Below are 14,518 nucleotides of genomic sequence, written 5' to 3' on the forward strand. Positions count from 1 at the left end.
GACTTCAAACACCAATGAACTGAGCCACTTAGACATTCTCTGATGACTCTGCTATAGTCAGCTGTGTGATGGGAGGAGACTCTGCTATAGTCAGCTGTGTGATGGGAGGAGACTCTGCTATAGTCAGCTGTGTGATGGGAGGAGACTCTGCTATAGTCAGCTGTGTGATGGGAGGAGACTGCTATAGTCAGCTGTGTGATGGGAGGAGACTCTGCTATAGTCAGCTGTGTGATGGGAGGAGACTCTGCTATAGTCAGCTGTGTGATGGGAGGAGACTATGCTATAGTCAGCTGTGTGATGAGAGGAGACTCTGCTATAGTCAGCTGTGTGATGAGGAGACTCTGCTATAGTCAGCTGTGTGATGAGGAGACTCTGCTATAGTCAGCTGTGTGATGGGAGGAGACTCTGCTATAGTCAGCTGTGTGATGGGAGGAGACTCTGCTATAGTCAGCTGTGTGATGAGGAGACTCTGCTATAGTCAGCTGTGTGATGGGAGGAGACTCTGCTATAGTCAGCTGTGTGATGAGAGGAGACTCTGCTATAGTCAGCTGTGTGATGGGAGGAGACTCTGCTGTAGTCAGCTGTGTGATGGGAGGAGACTGCTGTAGTCAGCTGTGTGATGGGAGGATACTCTGCTATAGTCAGCTGTGTGATGAGAGGAGACTGCTATAGTCAGCTGTGTGATGAGAGGAGACTCTGCTATAGTCAGCTGTGTGATGGGAGGAGACTCTGCTATAGTCAGCTGTGTGATGGGAGGAGACTCTGCTATAGTCAGCTGTGTGATGGGAAGAGACTCTGCTATAGTCAGCTGTGTGATGAGAGGAGACTGCAATAGTCAGCTGTGTGATGAGAGGAGACTGCAATAGTCAGCTGTGTGATGAGGAGTCTTTTGTGAAATGATGCAACTACTTGGTCCTGGATGTACTGGAGACCATGGAGTTTGGATAAATTGAGATGTTTTTCATCCCATCTCTAACTGTGAGATTGGCACGGTTGACTCTTGTAAATACTTGGGTGTAATAGTGGACAACAAACTGAACTGGAAGTAGAGTCCTCAGTGTCTACTAAAGAGCCCAGACGGAACTGAAGTAGAGTCCTCAGTGTCTACTAAAAAGCCCAGACTGAACTGGAAGTAGAGTCCTCAGTGTCTACTAAAAAGCCCAGACTGAACTGAAGTAGAGTCCTCAGTGTCTACTAAAAAGCCCAGACTGAACTGAAGTAGAGTCCTCAGTGTCTACTAAAAAGCCCAGACTGAACTGAAGTAGAGTCCTCAGTGTCTACTAAAGAGCCCAGACGGAACTGAAGTAGAGTCCTCAGTGTCTACTAAAAAGCCCAGACTGAACTGGAAGTAGAGTCCTCAGTGTCTACTAAAAAGCCCAGACTGAACTGAAGTAGAGTCCTCAGTGTCTACTAAAAAGCCCAGACTGAACTGAAGTAGAGTCCTCAGTGTCTACTAAAAAGCCCAGACTGAACTGGAAGTAGAGTCCTCAGTGTCTACTAAAAAGCCCAGACTGAACTGAAGTAGAGTCCTCAGTGTCTACTAAAAAGCCCAGACTGAACTGGAAGTAGAGTCCTCAGTGTCTACTAAAAAGCCCAGACTGAACTGAAGTAGAGTCCTCAGTGTCTACTAAAAAGCCCAGACTGAACTGAAGTAGAGTCCTCAGTGTCTACTAAAAAGCCCAGACTGAACTGAAGTAGAGTCCTCAGTGTCTACTAAAAAGCCCAGACTGAACTGGAAGTAGAGTCCTCAGTGTCTACTAAAAAGCCCAGACTGAACTGAAGTAGAGTCCTCAGTGTCTACTAAAAAGCCCAGACTGAACTGGAAGTAGAGTCCTCAGTGTCTACTAAAAAGCCCAGACTGAACTGAAGTAGAGTCCTCAGTGTCTACTAAAAAGCCCAGACTGAACTGGAAGTAGAGTCCTCAGTGTCTACTAAAAAGCCCAGACTGAACTGGAAGTAGAGTCCTCAGTGTCTACTAAAAAGCCCAGACTGAACTGGAAGTAGAGTCCTCAGTGTCTACTAAAAAGCCCAGACTGAACTGAAGTAGAGTCCTCAGTGTCTACTAAAAAGCCCAGACTGAACTGAAGGAGAATCCTCAGTGTCTACTAAAAAGCCCAGACTGAACTGAAGTAGAGTCCTCAGTGTCTACTAAAAAGCCCAGACTGAACTGAAGTAGAGTCCTCAGTGTCTACTAAAAAGCCCAGACTGAACTGAAGTAGAGTCCTCAGTGTCTACTAAAAAGCCCAGACTGAACTGAAGTAGAGTCCTCAGTGTCTACTAAAAAGCCCAGACTGAACTGAAGTAGAGTCCTCAGTGTCTACTAAAAAGCCCAGACTGAACTGAAGGAGAATCCTCAGTGCATCCTGGAATCAATGAAGGGCATTGAAAAGTTAAACCACACATGATCTTGGACAATGACACCCACCCACTCCATAGCACTCTGATGACACCCACCCACTCCACAGGGCTCTGACACCCACCCACTCCACAGGGCTCTGACACCCACCCACTCCACAGGGCTCTGACACCCACCCACTCCACAGGGCTCTGACACCCACCCACTCCACAGGGCTCTGATGACACCCACCCACTCCACAGCACTCTGATGACACCCGCCCACTCCACAGCACTGATGACACCCACCCACTCCACAGCACTCTGATGACACCCACCCACTCCACAGGGCTCTGACACCCACCCATTATGTGGTTTCCTCTCCAGACGTCACTAGCTAGGTGGTGTTACCGTGGGTTCCTCTCCAGACGTCACTAGCTAGGTGGTGTTAATGTGGGTTCCTCTCCAGACGTCACTAGCTAGGTGGATTTACTGTGGGTTCCTCTCCAGACGTCACTAGCTAGGTGGATTTACTGTGGGTTCCTCTCCAGACGTCACTAGCTAGGTGGATTTACTGTGGGTTCCTCTCCAGACGTCACTAGCTAGGTGGTGTTACCGTGGGTTCCTCTCCAGACGTCACTAGCTAGGTGGTTTTACCGTGGGTTCCTCTCCAGACGTCACTAGCTAGGTGGATTTACTCTAAAGGACTTTGACAGCTGCTGATGTATAAAGGGGCTTTAAAAATATGCTTGATTGAGTGATTTGCTTGTGTGTTCCCCTCCAGGCCTGCGGGGGGCAATGGCGTTTGCCCTGGCAATCCGGGACACAGCTACCTACGCCCGTCAGATGACGTTCACCACCACCCTCCTCATTGTCTTCTTCACCGTCTGGGTGTTTGGAGGAGGGACCACCCCCATGTTGTCATGGCTACACATAAGGTTAGATAGATGTGTGGGTGTTTGGAGGAGGGACCACCCCCATGTTGTCATGGCTACACACAGAATAACCTCTCTCCTTCACTTCTATTCCTGTCTCTTTGCGTCCCAAATGGCACCCTATTCCCTATATAGTGCACTACTTTAGACCAGAGCCCTATTCCCTATATAGTGCACTACTATAGACCAGAGCCCTATTCCCTATATAGTGCACTACTTTAGACCAGAGCCCTATTCCCTATATAGTGCACTACTATAGACCAGAGCACTATTCCCTATATAGTGCACTACTATAGACCAGAGCCCTATTCCCTATATAGTGCACTACTATAGACCAGAGCCCTATTCCCTATATAGTGCACTACTATAGACCAGAGCCCTATTCCCTATATAGTGCACTACTATAGACCAGAGCCCTATTCCCTATATAGTGCACTACTATAGACCAGAGCCCTATTCCCTATATAGTGCACTACTATAGACCAGAGCCCTATTCCCTATATAGTGCACTACTATAGACCAGAGCCCTATTCCCTATATAGTGCACTACTTTAGACCAGAGCCCTATTCCCTATATAGTGCACTACTTTAGACCAGAGCCCTATTCCCTATATAGTGTACTACTTCAGACCAGAGCCCCCATTCCCCTATTCACTCTGTTCATCTGTCCAGCCCTTTTTAAATATGATTACAATGATTTGTTTGTTACGTAATTCCAGTTCTCTCATTGCGGTTTGGTGAGGGTGAGACAGTCTGTGTGGTTCGGTGAGGGTGAGACAGTCTGTGTGGTTCGGTGAGGGTGAGACAGTCTGTGTGGTTCGGTGAGGGTGAGACAGTCTGTGTGGTTCGGTGAGGGTGAGACAGTCTGTGTGGTTTGATGAGGGTTAGACAGTCTGTGTGGTTCGGTGAGGGTGAGACAGTCTGTGTGGTTTGGTGAGGTTGAGTCTGTGTGGTGTTACCCAGAAGGTGGGGCCAGAGAGCCCTACAGCAGCTTCACCCATTGGCCCAAATCTTTACACCTCTTTATCCATCCACCACTGTAGTTCCCCCTAACTGTCACCATGGGAACTGCTGGGAGAGTGGAAAGGTGCTCCTGTGCAGGACAGTGTTCAGCCAGAAGTCTGTCGTACCTGACTGCAGCTCCACCCAGAGGGCTGTAGTACCACCCAGAGGGCTGTAGTACCACCCAGAGGGCTGTAGTACCACCCAGAGGGCTGTAGTACCTGACTGTAGTACCACCTAGAGGACTGTAGTACCATCTAGAGGACTGTAGTATCTGACTGTAGTACCACCTAGAGGACTGTGGTACCACCTAGAGGACTGTGGTACCACCTAGAGGGCTGTAGTACCTGACTGTTGTATCACCTAGAGGGCTGTAGTACCTGGCTGTTGTATCACCTAGAGGGCTGTAGTACCTGGCTGTTGTATCACCTAGAGGGCTGTAGTACCACCTAGAGGGCTGTAGTACCTGACTGTAGTACCTGACTGTAGTACCACCTAGAGGACTATAGTACCTGACTGTTGTACCACCTAGAGGGCTGTAGTACCACCTAGAGGGCTGTAGTACCACCTAGAGGGCTGTAGTACCACCTAGAGGGCTGTAGTACCACCTAGAGGGCTGTAGTACCACCTAGAGGGCTGTAGTACCACCTAGAGGACTGTAGTACCACCTAGAGGACTGTAGTACCACCTAGAGGACTGTAGTACCACCTAGAGGGCTGTAGTACCTGACTGTAGTACCACCTATAGGACTGTAGTACCACCTAGAGGGCTGTAGTACCTGACTGTAGTACCACCTATAGGACTGTAGTACCACCTAGAGGACTGTAGTACCTGACTGTAGTACCACCTAGAGGACTGTAGTACCACCTAGAGGACTGTAGTACCACCTAGAGGACTGTAGTACCACCTAGAGGACTGTAGTACCACCTAGAGGACTGCAGTACCACCTAGAGGGCTGTAGTACCACCTAGAGGACTGTAGTACCTGTTGCTAATAGTAGGGATGTCGGGCCAGGTAACTCCACCTGTTGCTAATAGTAGGGATGTCGGGCCAGGTAACTCCACCTGCTGCTAAGAGTAGGGATGTCGGGCCAGGTGATTCTACCTGCTGCTAATAGTAGGGATGTCGGGCCAGGTGACTCTACCTGCTGCTAATAGTAGGGATGTCAGGCCAGGTAAGTCTACCTGCTGCTCTGGGAATGGACATATTACCTGTGATGTGATGTCAAACTCACTGTCAGAGTGAGCTGTTTGAAGAGCTTATCTAACATGACTATATCTGCCTGTCTGTCATCCAGTATGGTCTGGCCAGGCCCTGGTCCATATTGATCAGAGTAAAGAGGATTATGGGTAGTGATGTGTGTTGGCAGCTGCTCATTTGAATGACTAATGCTGTCTCTGTGTGGTGTACAGACAGGGTTAATCCACAGTTTCTAAACCTGAGAGGAGCAACATGGTGAGACTCCCAAGAAGGCAAGTCAAACAGACCAGGCCGGGGTTTGGAATTTAAGAAGTCCATGAGAGAAGTCAATCATTCTTCCTGAGTTATACATTTTCTCGAAATCGAAAGAGACGGCCAAGATTAGAGCTAATGTCTTAGGTAGTTGAACATGCTTGTGAATGTAAAACTGACACATTTTCATTTTTCGTTAAAAACGACTTTATATCGTCCGTGCCTTTGATTTGATGTCCTGCAAAATGTGAAGTTTGTTGCGAGTCAACCTCTAGACCCAATGATGTTTCTAGGCATGAGCTTAGCTCGCCAACTTCGCCATAACATCTAATGGAGAAGCAGTTTTAGCCTATCTTCATACTGTAATGTCTTTTGGTTAATCTGAGAAGTCTGTAGGGTTAACCCGGTACACTTAAACCCATCACTATAGTGCCCAGAGTCGTGCCAAAAGGGACTATAGCATGTGTTTGGAGGAGAGAAGCCAGTCTGTTCTGGGTCATGGATCTGTGTGTGTTTGACAGTCACTGATAGCAGGCCTCCTGCCTCTCGTCACTTACTGAGCAGCAGAGCAGCCAGAGTCTGCTGTCGGTAGGGTAGGGGTAGGGAGTCTGCTGTCGGTAGGGGTAGGGTTAGGGAGTCTGCTGTCGGTAGGGTAGGGGTAGGGAGTCTGCTTTCGGTGGGTTAGGGGTAGGGAGTCTGCTGTCGGTAGGGTAGGGGTAGGGAGTCTGCTGTCGGTAGGGTAGGGGTAGGGAGTCTGCTGTCGGTAGGGAAGGGTTAGGGAGTCTGCTGTCGGTAGGGTAGGGGTAGGGAGTCTGCTGTCGGTAGGGTAGGGGTAGGGAGTCTGCTGTCGGTAGGGTAGGGGTAGGGAGTCTGCTGTCGGTAGGGTAGGGGTGGGGAGTCTGCTGTCGGTAGGGTAGGGGTAGGGAGTCTGCTGTCGGTAGGGTAGGGGTAGGGAGTCTGCTGTCGGTAGGGTAGGGTTAGGGAGTCTGCTGTCGGTAGGGTAGGGTTAGGGAGTCTGCTGTCGGTAGGGTAGGGTTAGGGAGTCTGCTGTCGGTAGGGTAGGGTTAGGGAGTCTGCTGTCGGTAGGGTAGGGGTAGGGAGTCTGCTGTCGGTAGGGTAGGGTTAGGGAGTCTGCTGTCTGTAGGGTAGGGTTAGGGAGTCTGCTGTCGGTAGGGTAGGGGTAGGGAGTCTGCTGTCGGTAGGGTAGGGTTAGGGAGTCTGCTGTCGGTAGGGAAGGGTTAGGGAGTCTGCTGTCGGTAGGGTAGGGGTAGGGAGTCTGCTGTCGGTAGGGTAGGGGTAGGGAGTCTGCTGTCGGTGGGGTAGGGAGTCTGCTGTCGGTAGGGTAGGGGTAGGGAGTCTGCTGTCGGTAGGGTAGGGGTGGGGAGTCTGCTGTCGGTAGGGTAGGGGTAGGGAGTCTGCTGTCGGTAGGGTAGGGGTAGGGAGTCTGCTGTCGGTAGGGTAGGGTTAGGGAGTCTGCTGTCGGTAGGGTAGCGTTAGGGAGTCTGCTGTCGGTAGGGTAGGGTTAGGGAGTCTGCTGTCGGTAGGGTAGGGTTAGGGAGTCTGCTGTCGGTAGGGTAAGGGGTAGGGAGTCTGCTGTCGGTAGGGTAGGGTTAGGGAGTCTGCTGTCGGTAGGGTAGGGGTAGGGAGTCTGCTGTCTGTAGGGTAGGGGTAGGGAGTCTGCTGTCGGTAGGGTAAGGGGTAGGGAGTCTGCTGTCGGTAGGGTAGGGTAGGGTTAGGGAGTCTGCTGTCTGTAGGGTAGGGTTAGGGAGTCTGCTGTCGGTAGGGTAGGGGTAGGGAGTCTGCTGTCTGTAGGGTAGGGGTAGGGAGTCTGCTGTCGGTAGGGTAGGGTTAGGGAGTCTGCTGTCAGTAGGGGTAGGGGTAGGGAGTCTGCTGTCGGTAGGGTAGGGGTAGGGAGTCTGCTGTCGGTGGGGTAGGGAGTCTGCTGTCGGTAGGGGTAGGGAGTCTGCTGTCGGTAGGGGTAGGGAGTCTGCTGTCGGTAGGGGTAGGGAGTCTGCTGTTGGTAGGGTAGGGTTAGGGAGTCTGCTGTCGGTGGGTTAGGGGTAGGGAGTCTGCTGTTGGTAGGGTAGGGAGTCTGCTGTTGGTAGGGTAGGGTTAGAGAGTCTGCTGGTAGGGTAGGGGTAGGGAGTCTGCTGTCGGTAGGGGTAGGGAGTCTGCTGTTGGTAGGGTAGGTTTAGGGAGTCTGCTGTCGGTGGGTTAGGGGTAGGGAGTCTGCTGTCGGTAGGGTAGGGGTAGGGAGTCTGCTGTCGGTAGGGTAGGGTTAGGGTGTCTGCTGTCAGTAGGGTAGGGGTAGGGAGTCTGCTGTCGGTAGGGTAGGGGTAGGGAGTCTGCTGTTGGTAGGGTAGGGTTAGGGGGTCTGCTGTTGGTAGGGTAGGGTTAGGGGGTCTGCTGTTGGTAGGGTAGGGTTAGGGAGTCTGCTGTCGGTAGGGGTAGGGTGTCTGCTGTCGGTAGGGGTAGGGAGTCTGCTGTCGGTAGGGGTAGGGAGTCTGCTGTCGGTAGGGGTAGGGAGTCTGCTGTCGGTAGGGGTAGGGAGTCTGCTGTCGGTAGGGGTAGGGAGTCTGCTGTCGGTAGGGGTAGGGAGTCTGCTGTCGGTAGGGGTAGGGAGTCTGCTGTCGGTAGGGGTAGGGAGTCTGCTGTTGGTAGGGTAGGTTTAGGGAGTCTGCTGTCGGTGGGTTAGGGGTAGGGAGTCTGCTGTCGGTAGGGTAGGGGTAGGGAGTCTGCTGTCGGTAGGGTAGGGTTAGGGTGTCTGCTGTCAGTAGGGTAGGGGTAGGGAGTCTGCTGTCGGTAGGGTAGGGTTAGGGGGTCTGCTGTCGGTAGGGGTAGGGAGTCTGCTGTCGGTAGGGGTAGGGAGTCTGCTGTCGGTAGGGGTAGGGAGTCTGCTGTCGGTAGGGTAGGGGTAGGGAGTCTGCTGTCGGTAGGGTAGGGGTGGGGAGTCTGCTGTTGGTAGGGTAGGGGTAGGGAGTCTGTTGTTGGTAGGGTTAGGGGGTCTGCTGTTGGTAGGGTAGGGTTAGGGAGTCTGCTGTCGGTAGGGGTAGGGAGTCTGCTGTCGGTAGGGGTAGGGAGTCTGCTGTCGGTAGGGGTAGGGAGTCTGCTGTCGGTAGGGGTAGGGAGTCTGCTGTCGGTAGGGGTAGGGAGTCTGCTGTCGGTAGGGGTAGGGAGTCTGCTGTCGGTAGGGGTAGGGAGTCTGCTGTCGGTAGGGGTAGGGAGTCTGCTGTCGGTAGGGTAGGGGTAGGGAGTCTGCTGTCGGTAGGGTAGGGGTAGGGAGTCTGCTGTCGGTAGGGTAGGGGTAGGGAGTCTGCTGTTGGTATTGTTAGGGGGTCTGCTGTTGGTAGGGTAGGGTTAGGGAGTCTGCTGTCGGTAGGGGTAGGGAGTCTGCTGTCGGTAGGGGTAGGGAGTCTGCTGTCGGTACGGGTAGGGAGTCTGCTGTCGGTAGGGGTAGGGAGTCTGTTGTCGGTAGGGTTAGGGGGTCTGCTGTTGGTAGGGTAGGGTTAGGGAGTCTGCTGTCGGTAGGGGTAGGGAGTCTGCTGTCGGTAGGGGTAGGGAGTCTGCTGTCGGTAGGGGTAGGGAGTCTGCTGTCGGTAGGGGTAGGGAGTCTGCTGTCGGTAGGGGTAGGGAGTCTGCTGTCGGTAGGGGTAGGGAGTCTGCTGTCGGTAGGGGTAGGGAGTCTGCTGTCGGTAGGGGTAGGGAGTCTGCTGTCGGTAGGGTAGGGGTAGGGAGTCTGCTGTCGGTAGGGTAGGGGTAGGGAGTCTGCTGTCGGTAGGGTAGGGGTAGGGAGTCTGCTGTTGGTAGGGTAGGGGTAGGGAGTCTGCTGTTGGTATTGTTAGGGGGTCTGCTGTTGGTAGGGTAGGGTTAGGGAGTCTGCTGTCGGTAGGGGTAGGGAGTCTGCTGTCGGTAGGGTAGGGGTAGGGAGTCTGCTGTCGGTAGGGTAGGGGTAGGGAGTCTGCTGTCGGTAGGGTAGGGGTAGGGAGTCTGCTGTCGGTAGGGTAGGGGTGGGGAGTCTGCTGTCGGTAGGGTAGGGGTAGGGAGTCTGCTGTCGGTAGGGTAGGGGTAGGGAGTCTGCTGTCGGTAGGGTAGGGTTAGGGAGTCTGCTGTCGGTAGGGTAGGGTTAGGGAGTCTGCTGTCGGTAGGGTAGGGTTAGGGAGTCTGCTGTCGGTAGGGTAGGGTTAGGGAGTCTGCTGTCGGTAGGGTAGGGGTAGGGAGTCTGCTGTCGGTAGGGTAGGGTTAGGGAGTCTGCTGTCGGTGGGTTAGGGGTAGGGAGTCTGCTGTTGGTAGGGTAGGGAGTCTGCTGTTGGTAGGGTAGGGTTAGAGAGTCTGCTGTTGGTAGGGTAGGGGTAGGGAGTCTGCTGTCGGTAGGGGTAGGGAGTCTGCTGTTGGTAGGGTAGGTTTAGGGAGTCTGCTGTCGGTGGGTTAGGGGTAGGGAGTCTGCTGTCGGTAGGGTAGGGGTAGGGAGTCTGCTGTCGGTAGGGTAGGGTTAGGGTGTCTGCTGTCGGTAGGGTAGGGTTAGGGAGTCTGCTGTCGGTAGGGTAGGGGTAGGGAGTCTGCTGTCGGTAGGGTAGGGTTAGGGAGTCTGCTGTCTGTAGGGTAGGGTTAGGGAGTCTGCTGTCGGTAGGGTAGGGGTAGGGAGTCTGCTGTCGGTAGGGTAGGGTTAGGGAGTCTGCTGTCGGTAGGGAAGGGTTAGGGAGTCTGCTGTCGGTAGGGTAGGGGTAGGGAGTCTGCTGTCGGTAGGGTAGGGGTAGGGAGTCTGCTGTCGGTGGGGTAGGGAGTCTGCTGTCGGTAGGGTAGGGGTAGGGAGTCTGCTGTCGGTAGGGTAGGGGTGGGGAGTCTGCTGTCGGTAGGGTAGGGGTAGGGAGTCTGCTGTCGGTAGGGTAGGGGTAGGGAGTCTGCTGTCGGTAGGGTAGGGTTAGGGAGTCTGCTGTCGGTAGGGTAGGGTTAGGGAGTCTGCTGTCGGTAGGGAAGGGTTAGGGAGTCTGCTGTCGGTAGGGTAGGGGTAGGGAGTCTGCTGTCGGTAGGGTAGGGGTAGGGAGTCTGCTGTCGGTGGGGTAGGGAGTCTGCTGTCGGTAGGGTAGGGGTAGGGAGTCTGCTGTCGGTAGGGTAGGGGTGGGGAGTCTGCTGTCGGTAGGGTAGGGGTGGGGAGTCTGCTGTCGGTAGGGTAGGGGTAGGGAGTCTGCTGTCGGTAGGGTAGGGTTAGGGAGTCTGCTGTCGGTAGGGTAGCGTTAGGGAGTCTGCTGTCGGTAGGGTTAGGGAGTCTGCTGTCGGTAGGGTAGGGTTAGGGAGTCTGCTGTCGGTAGGGTAAGGGGTAGGGAGTCTGCTGTCGGTAGGGTAGGGTTAGGGAGTCTGCTGTCTGTAGGGTAGGGTTAGGGAGTCTGCTGTCGGTAGGGTAGGGGTAGGGAGTCTGCTGTCTGTAGGGTAGGGGTAGGGAGTCTGCTGTCGGTAGGGTAGGGTTAGGGAGTCTGCTGTCAGTAGGGGTAGGGAGTCTGCTGTCGGTAGGGGTAGGGAGTCTGCTGTCGGTAGGGGTAGGGAGTCTGCTGTCGGTAGGGGTAGGGAGTCTGCTGTTGGTAGGGTAGGGTTAGGGAGTCTGCTGTCGGTGGGTTAGGGGTAGGGAGTCTGCTGTTGGTAGGGTAGGGAGTCTGCTGTTGGTAGGGTAGGGTTAGAGAGTCTGCTGGTAGGGTAGGGGTAGGGAGTCTGCTGTCGGTAGGGGTAGGGAGTCTGCTGTTGGTAGGGTAGGTTTAGGGAGTCTGCTGTCGGTGGGTTAGGGGTAGGGAGTCTGCTGTCGGTAGGGTAGGGGTAGGGAGTCTGCTGTCGGTAGGGTAGGGTTAGGGTGTCTGCTGTCAGTAGGGTAGGGGTAGGGAGTCTGCTGTCGGTAGGGTAGGGGTAGGGAGTCTGCTGTTGGTAGGGTAGGGTTAGGGGGTCTGCTGTTGGTAGGGTAGGGTTAGGGGGTCTGCTGTTGGTAGGGTAGGGTTAGGGAGTCTGCTGTCGGTAGGGGTAGGGTGTCTGCTGTCGGTAGGGGTAGGGAGTCTGCTGTCGGTAGGGGTAGGGAGTCTGCTGTCGGTAGGGGTAGGGAGTCTGCTGTCGGTAGGGGTAGGGAGTCTGCTGTCGGTAGGGGTAGGGAGTCTGCTGTCGGTAGGGGTAGGGAGTCTGCTGTCGGTAGGGGTAGGGAGTCTGCTGTCGGTAGGGGTAGGGAGTCTGCTGTTGGTAGGGTAGGTTTAGGGAGTCTGCTGTCGGTGGGTTAGGGGTAGGGAGTCTGCTGTCGGTAGGGTAGGGGTAGGGAGTCTGCTGTCGGTAGGGTAGGGTTAGGGTGTCTGCTGTCAGTAGGGTAGGGGTAGGGAGTCTGCTGTCGGTAGGGTAGGGTTAGGGGGTCTGCTGTCGGTAGGGGTAGGGAGTCTGCTGTCGGTAGGGGTAGGGAGTCTGCTGTCGGTAGGGGTAGGGAGTCTGCTGTCGGTAGGGGTAGGGAGTCTGCTGTCGGTAGGGTAGGGGTGGGGAGTCTGCTGTTGGTAGGGTAGGGGTAGGGAGTCTGTTGTTGGTAGGGTTAGGGGGTCTGCTGTTGGTAGGGTAGGGTTAGGGAGTCTGCTGTCGGTAGGGGTAGGGAGTCTGCTATCGGTAGGGGTAGGGAGTCTGCTGTCGGTAGGGGTAGGGAGTCTGCTGTCGGTAGGGGTAGGGAGTCTGCTGTCGGTAGGGGTAGGGAGTCTGCTGTCGGTAGGGGTAGGGAGTCTGCTGTCGGTAGGGGTAGGGAGTCTGCTGTCGGTAGGGGTAGGGAGTCTGCTGTCGGTAGGGTAGGGGTAGGGAGTCTGCTGTCGGTAGGGTAGGGGTAGGGAGTCTGCTGTCGGTAGGGTAGGGGTAGGGAGTCTGCTGTTGGTAGGGTAGGGGTAGGGAGTCTGCTGTTGGTATTGTTAGGGGGTCTGCTGTTGGTAGGGTAGGGTTAGGGAGTCTGCTGTCGGTAGGGGTAGGGAGTCTGCTGTCGGTAGGGGTAGGGAGTCTGCTGTCGGTAGGGGTAGGGAGTCTGTTGTCGGTAGGGTTAGGGGGTCTGCTGTTGGTAGGGTAGGGTTATGGAGTCTGCTGTCGGTAGGGGTAGGGAGTCTGCTGTCGGTAGGGGTAGGGAGTCTGCTGTCGGTAGGGGTAGGGAGTCTGCTGTCGGTAGGGGTAGGGAGTCTGCTGTCGGTAGGGGTAGGGAGTCTGCTGTCGGTAGGGGTAGGGAGTCTGCTGTCGGTAGGGGTAGGGAGTCTGCTGTCGGTAGGGTAGGGGTAGGGAGTCTGCTGTCGGTAGGGTAGGGGTAGGGTGTCTGCTGTCGGTAGGGTAGGGGTAGGGAGTCTGCTGTTGGTAGGGTAGGGGTAGGGAGTCTGCTGTTGGTATTGTTAGGGGGTCTGCTGTTGGTAGGGTAGGGTTAGGGAGTCTGCTGTCGGTAGGGGTAGGGAGTCTGCTGTCGGTAGGGTAGGGGTAGGGAGTCTGCTGTCGGTAGGGTAGGGGTAGGGAGTCTGCTGTCGGTAGGGTAGGGGTAGGGAGTCTGCTGTCGGTAGGGTAGGGGTGGGGAGTCTGCTGTCGGTAGGGTAGGGGTAGGGAGTCTGCTGTCGGTAGGGTAGGGGTAGGGAGTCTGCTGTCGGTAGGGTAGGGTTAGGGAGTCTGCTGTCGGTAGGGTAGGGTTAGGGAGTCTGCTGTCGGTAGGGTAGGGTTAGGGAGTCTGCTGTCGGTAGGGTAGGGGTAGGGAGTCTGCTGTCGGTAGGGTAGGGGTGGGGAGTCTGCTGTCGGTAGGGTAGGGGTAGGGAGTCTGCTGTCGGTAGGGTAGGGGTAGGGAGTCTGCTGTCGGTAGGGTAGGGTTAGGGAGTCTGCTGTCGGTAGGGTAGGGTTAGGGAGTCTGCTGTCGGTAGGGTAGGGTTAGGGAGTCTGCTGTCGGTAGGGTAGGGAGTCTGTTGTCGGTAGGGTTAGGGGGTCTGCTGTTGGTAGGGTAGGGTTATGGAGTCTGCTGTCAGTAGGGGTAGGGAGTCTGCTGTCGGTAGGGGTAGGGAGTCTGCTGTCGGTAGGGGTAGGGAGTCTGCTGTCGGTAGGGGTAGGGAGTCTGCTGTCGGTAGGGGTAGGGAGTCTGCTGTCGGTAGGGGTAGGGAGTCTGCTGTCGGTAGGGGTAGGGAGTCTGCTGTCGGTAGGGTAGGGGTAGGGAGTCTGCTGTCGGTAGGGTAGGGGTAGGGTGTCTGCTGTCGGTAGGGTAGGGGTAGGGAGTCTGCTGTTGGTAGGGTAGGGGTAGGGAGTCTGCTGTTGGTATTGTTAGGGGGTCTGCTGTTGGTAGGGTAGGGTTAGGGAGTCTGCTGTCGGTAGGGGTAGGGAGTCTGCTGTCGGTAGGGTAGGGGTAGGGAGTCTGCTGTCGGTAGGGTAGGGGTAGGGAGTCTGCTGTCGGTAGGGTAGGGGTAGGGAGTCTGCTGTCGGTAGGGTAGGGGTGGGGAGTCTGCTGTCGGTAGGGTAGGGGTAGGGAGTCTGCTGTCGGTAGGGTAGGGAGTCTGCTGTCGGTAGGGTAGGGTTAGGGAGTCTGCTGTCGGTAGGGTAGGGTTAGGGAGTCTGCTGTCGGTAGGGTAGGGTTAGGGAGTCTGCTGTCGGTAGGGTAGGGGTAGGGAGTCTGCTGTCGGTAGGGTAGGGGTGGGGAGTCTGCTGTCGGTAGGGTAGGGGTAGGGAGTCTGCTGTCGGTAGGGTAGGGGTAGGGAGTCTGCTGTCGGTAGGGTAGGGTTAGGGAGTCTGCTGTCGGTAGGGTAGGGTTAGGGAGTCTGCTGTCGGTAGGGTAGGGTTAGGGAGTCTGCTGT

The 14,518-nt window shown here is 55.2% G+C and overlaps 1 protein-coding gene across 1 annotated transcript in view; it reads left to right on the forward strand.

Moving 5' to 3' along the window:
- slc9a7 (solute carrier family 9 member 7) overlaps nt 1–14,518 on the forward strand; it is a 303,023-nt gene that overhangs the window by 61,468 nt on the left and 227,037 nt on the right. The window contains exon 12 of the mRNA XM_036977980.2: nt 3,119–3,272. Coding sequence (XP_036833875.2) covers nt 3,119–3,272 — 154 coding nt within the window. The remainder of the gene's footprint in view (nt 1–3,118; nt 3,273–14,518) is intronic.

The sequence above is a fragment of the Oncorhynchus mykiss genome, chromosome 1 (assembly GCF_057628025.1).
Source record: "Oncorhynchus mykiss isolate SJ-2025 chromosome 1, ASM5762802v1, whole genome shotgun sequence".
NCBI lineage: Eukaryota > Metazoa > Chordata > Actinopteri > Salmoniformes > Salmonidae > Oncorhynchus > Oncorhynchus mykiss.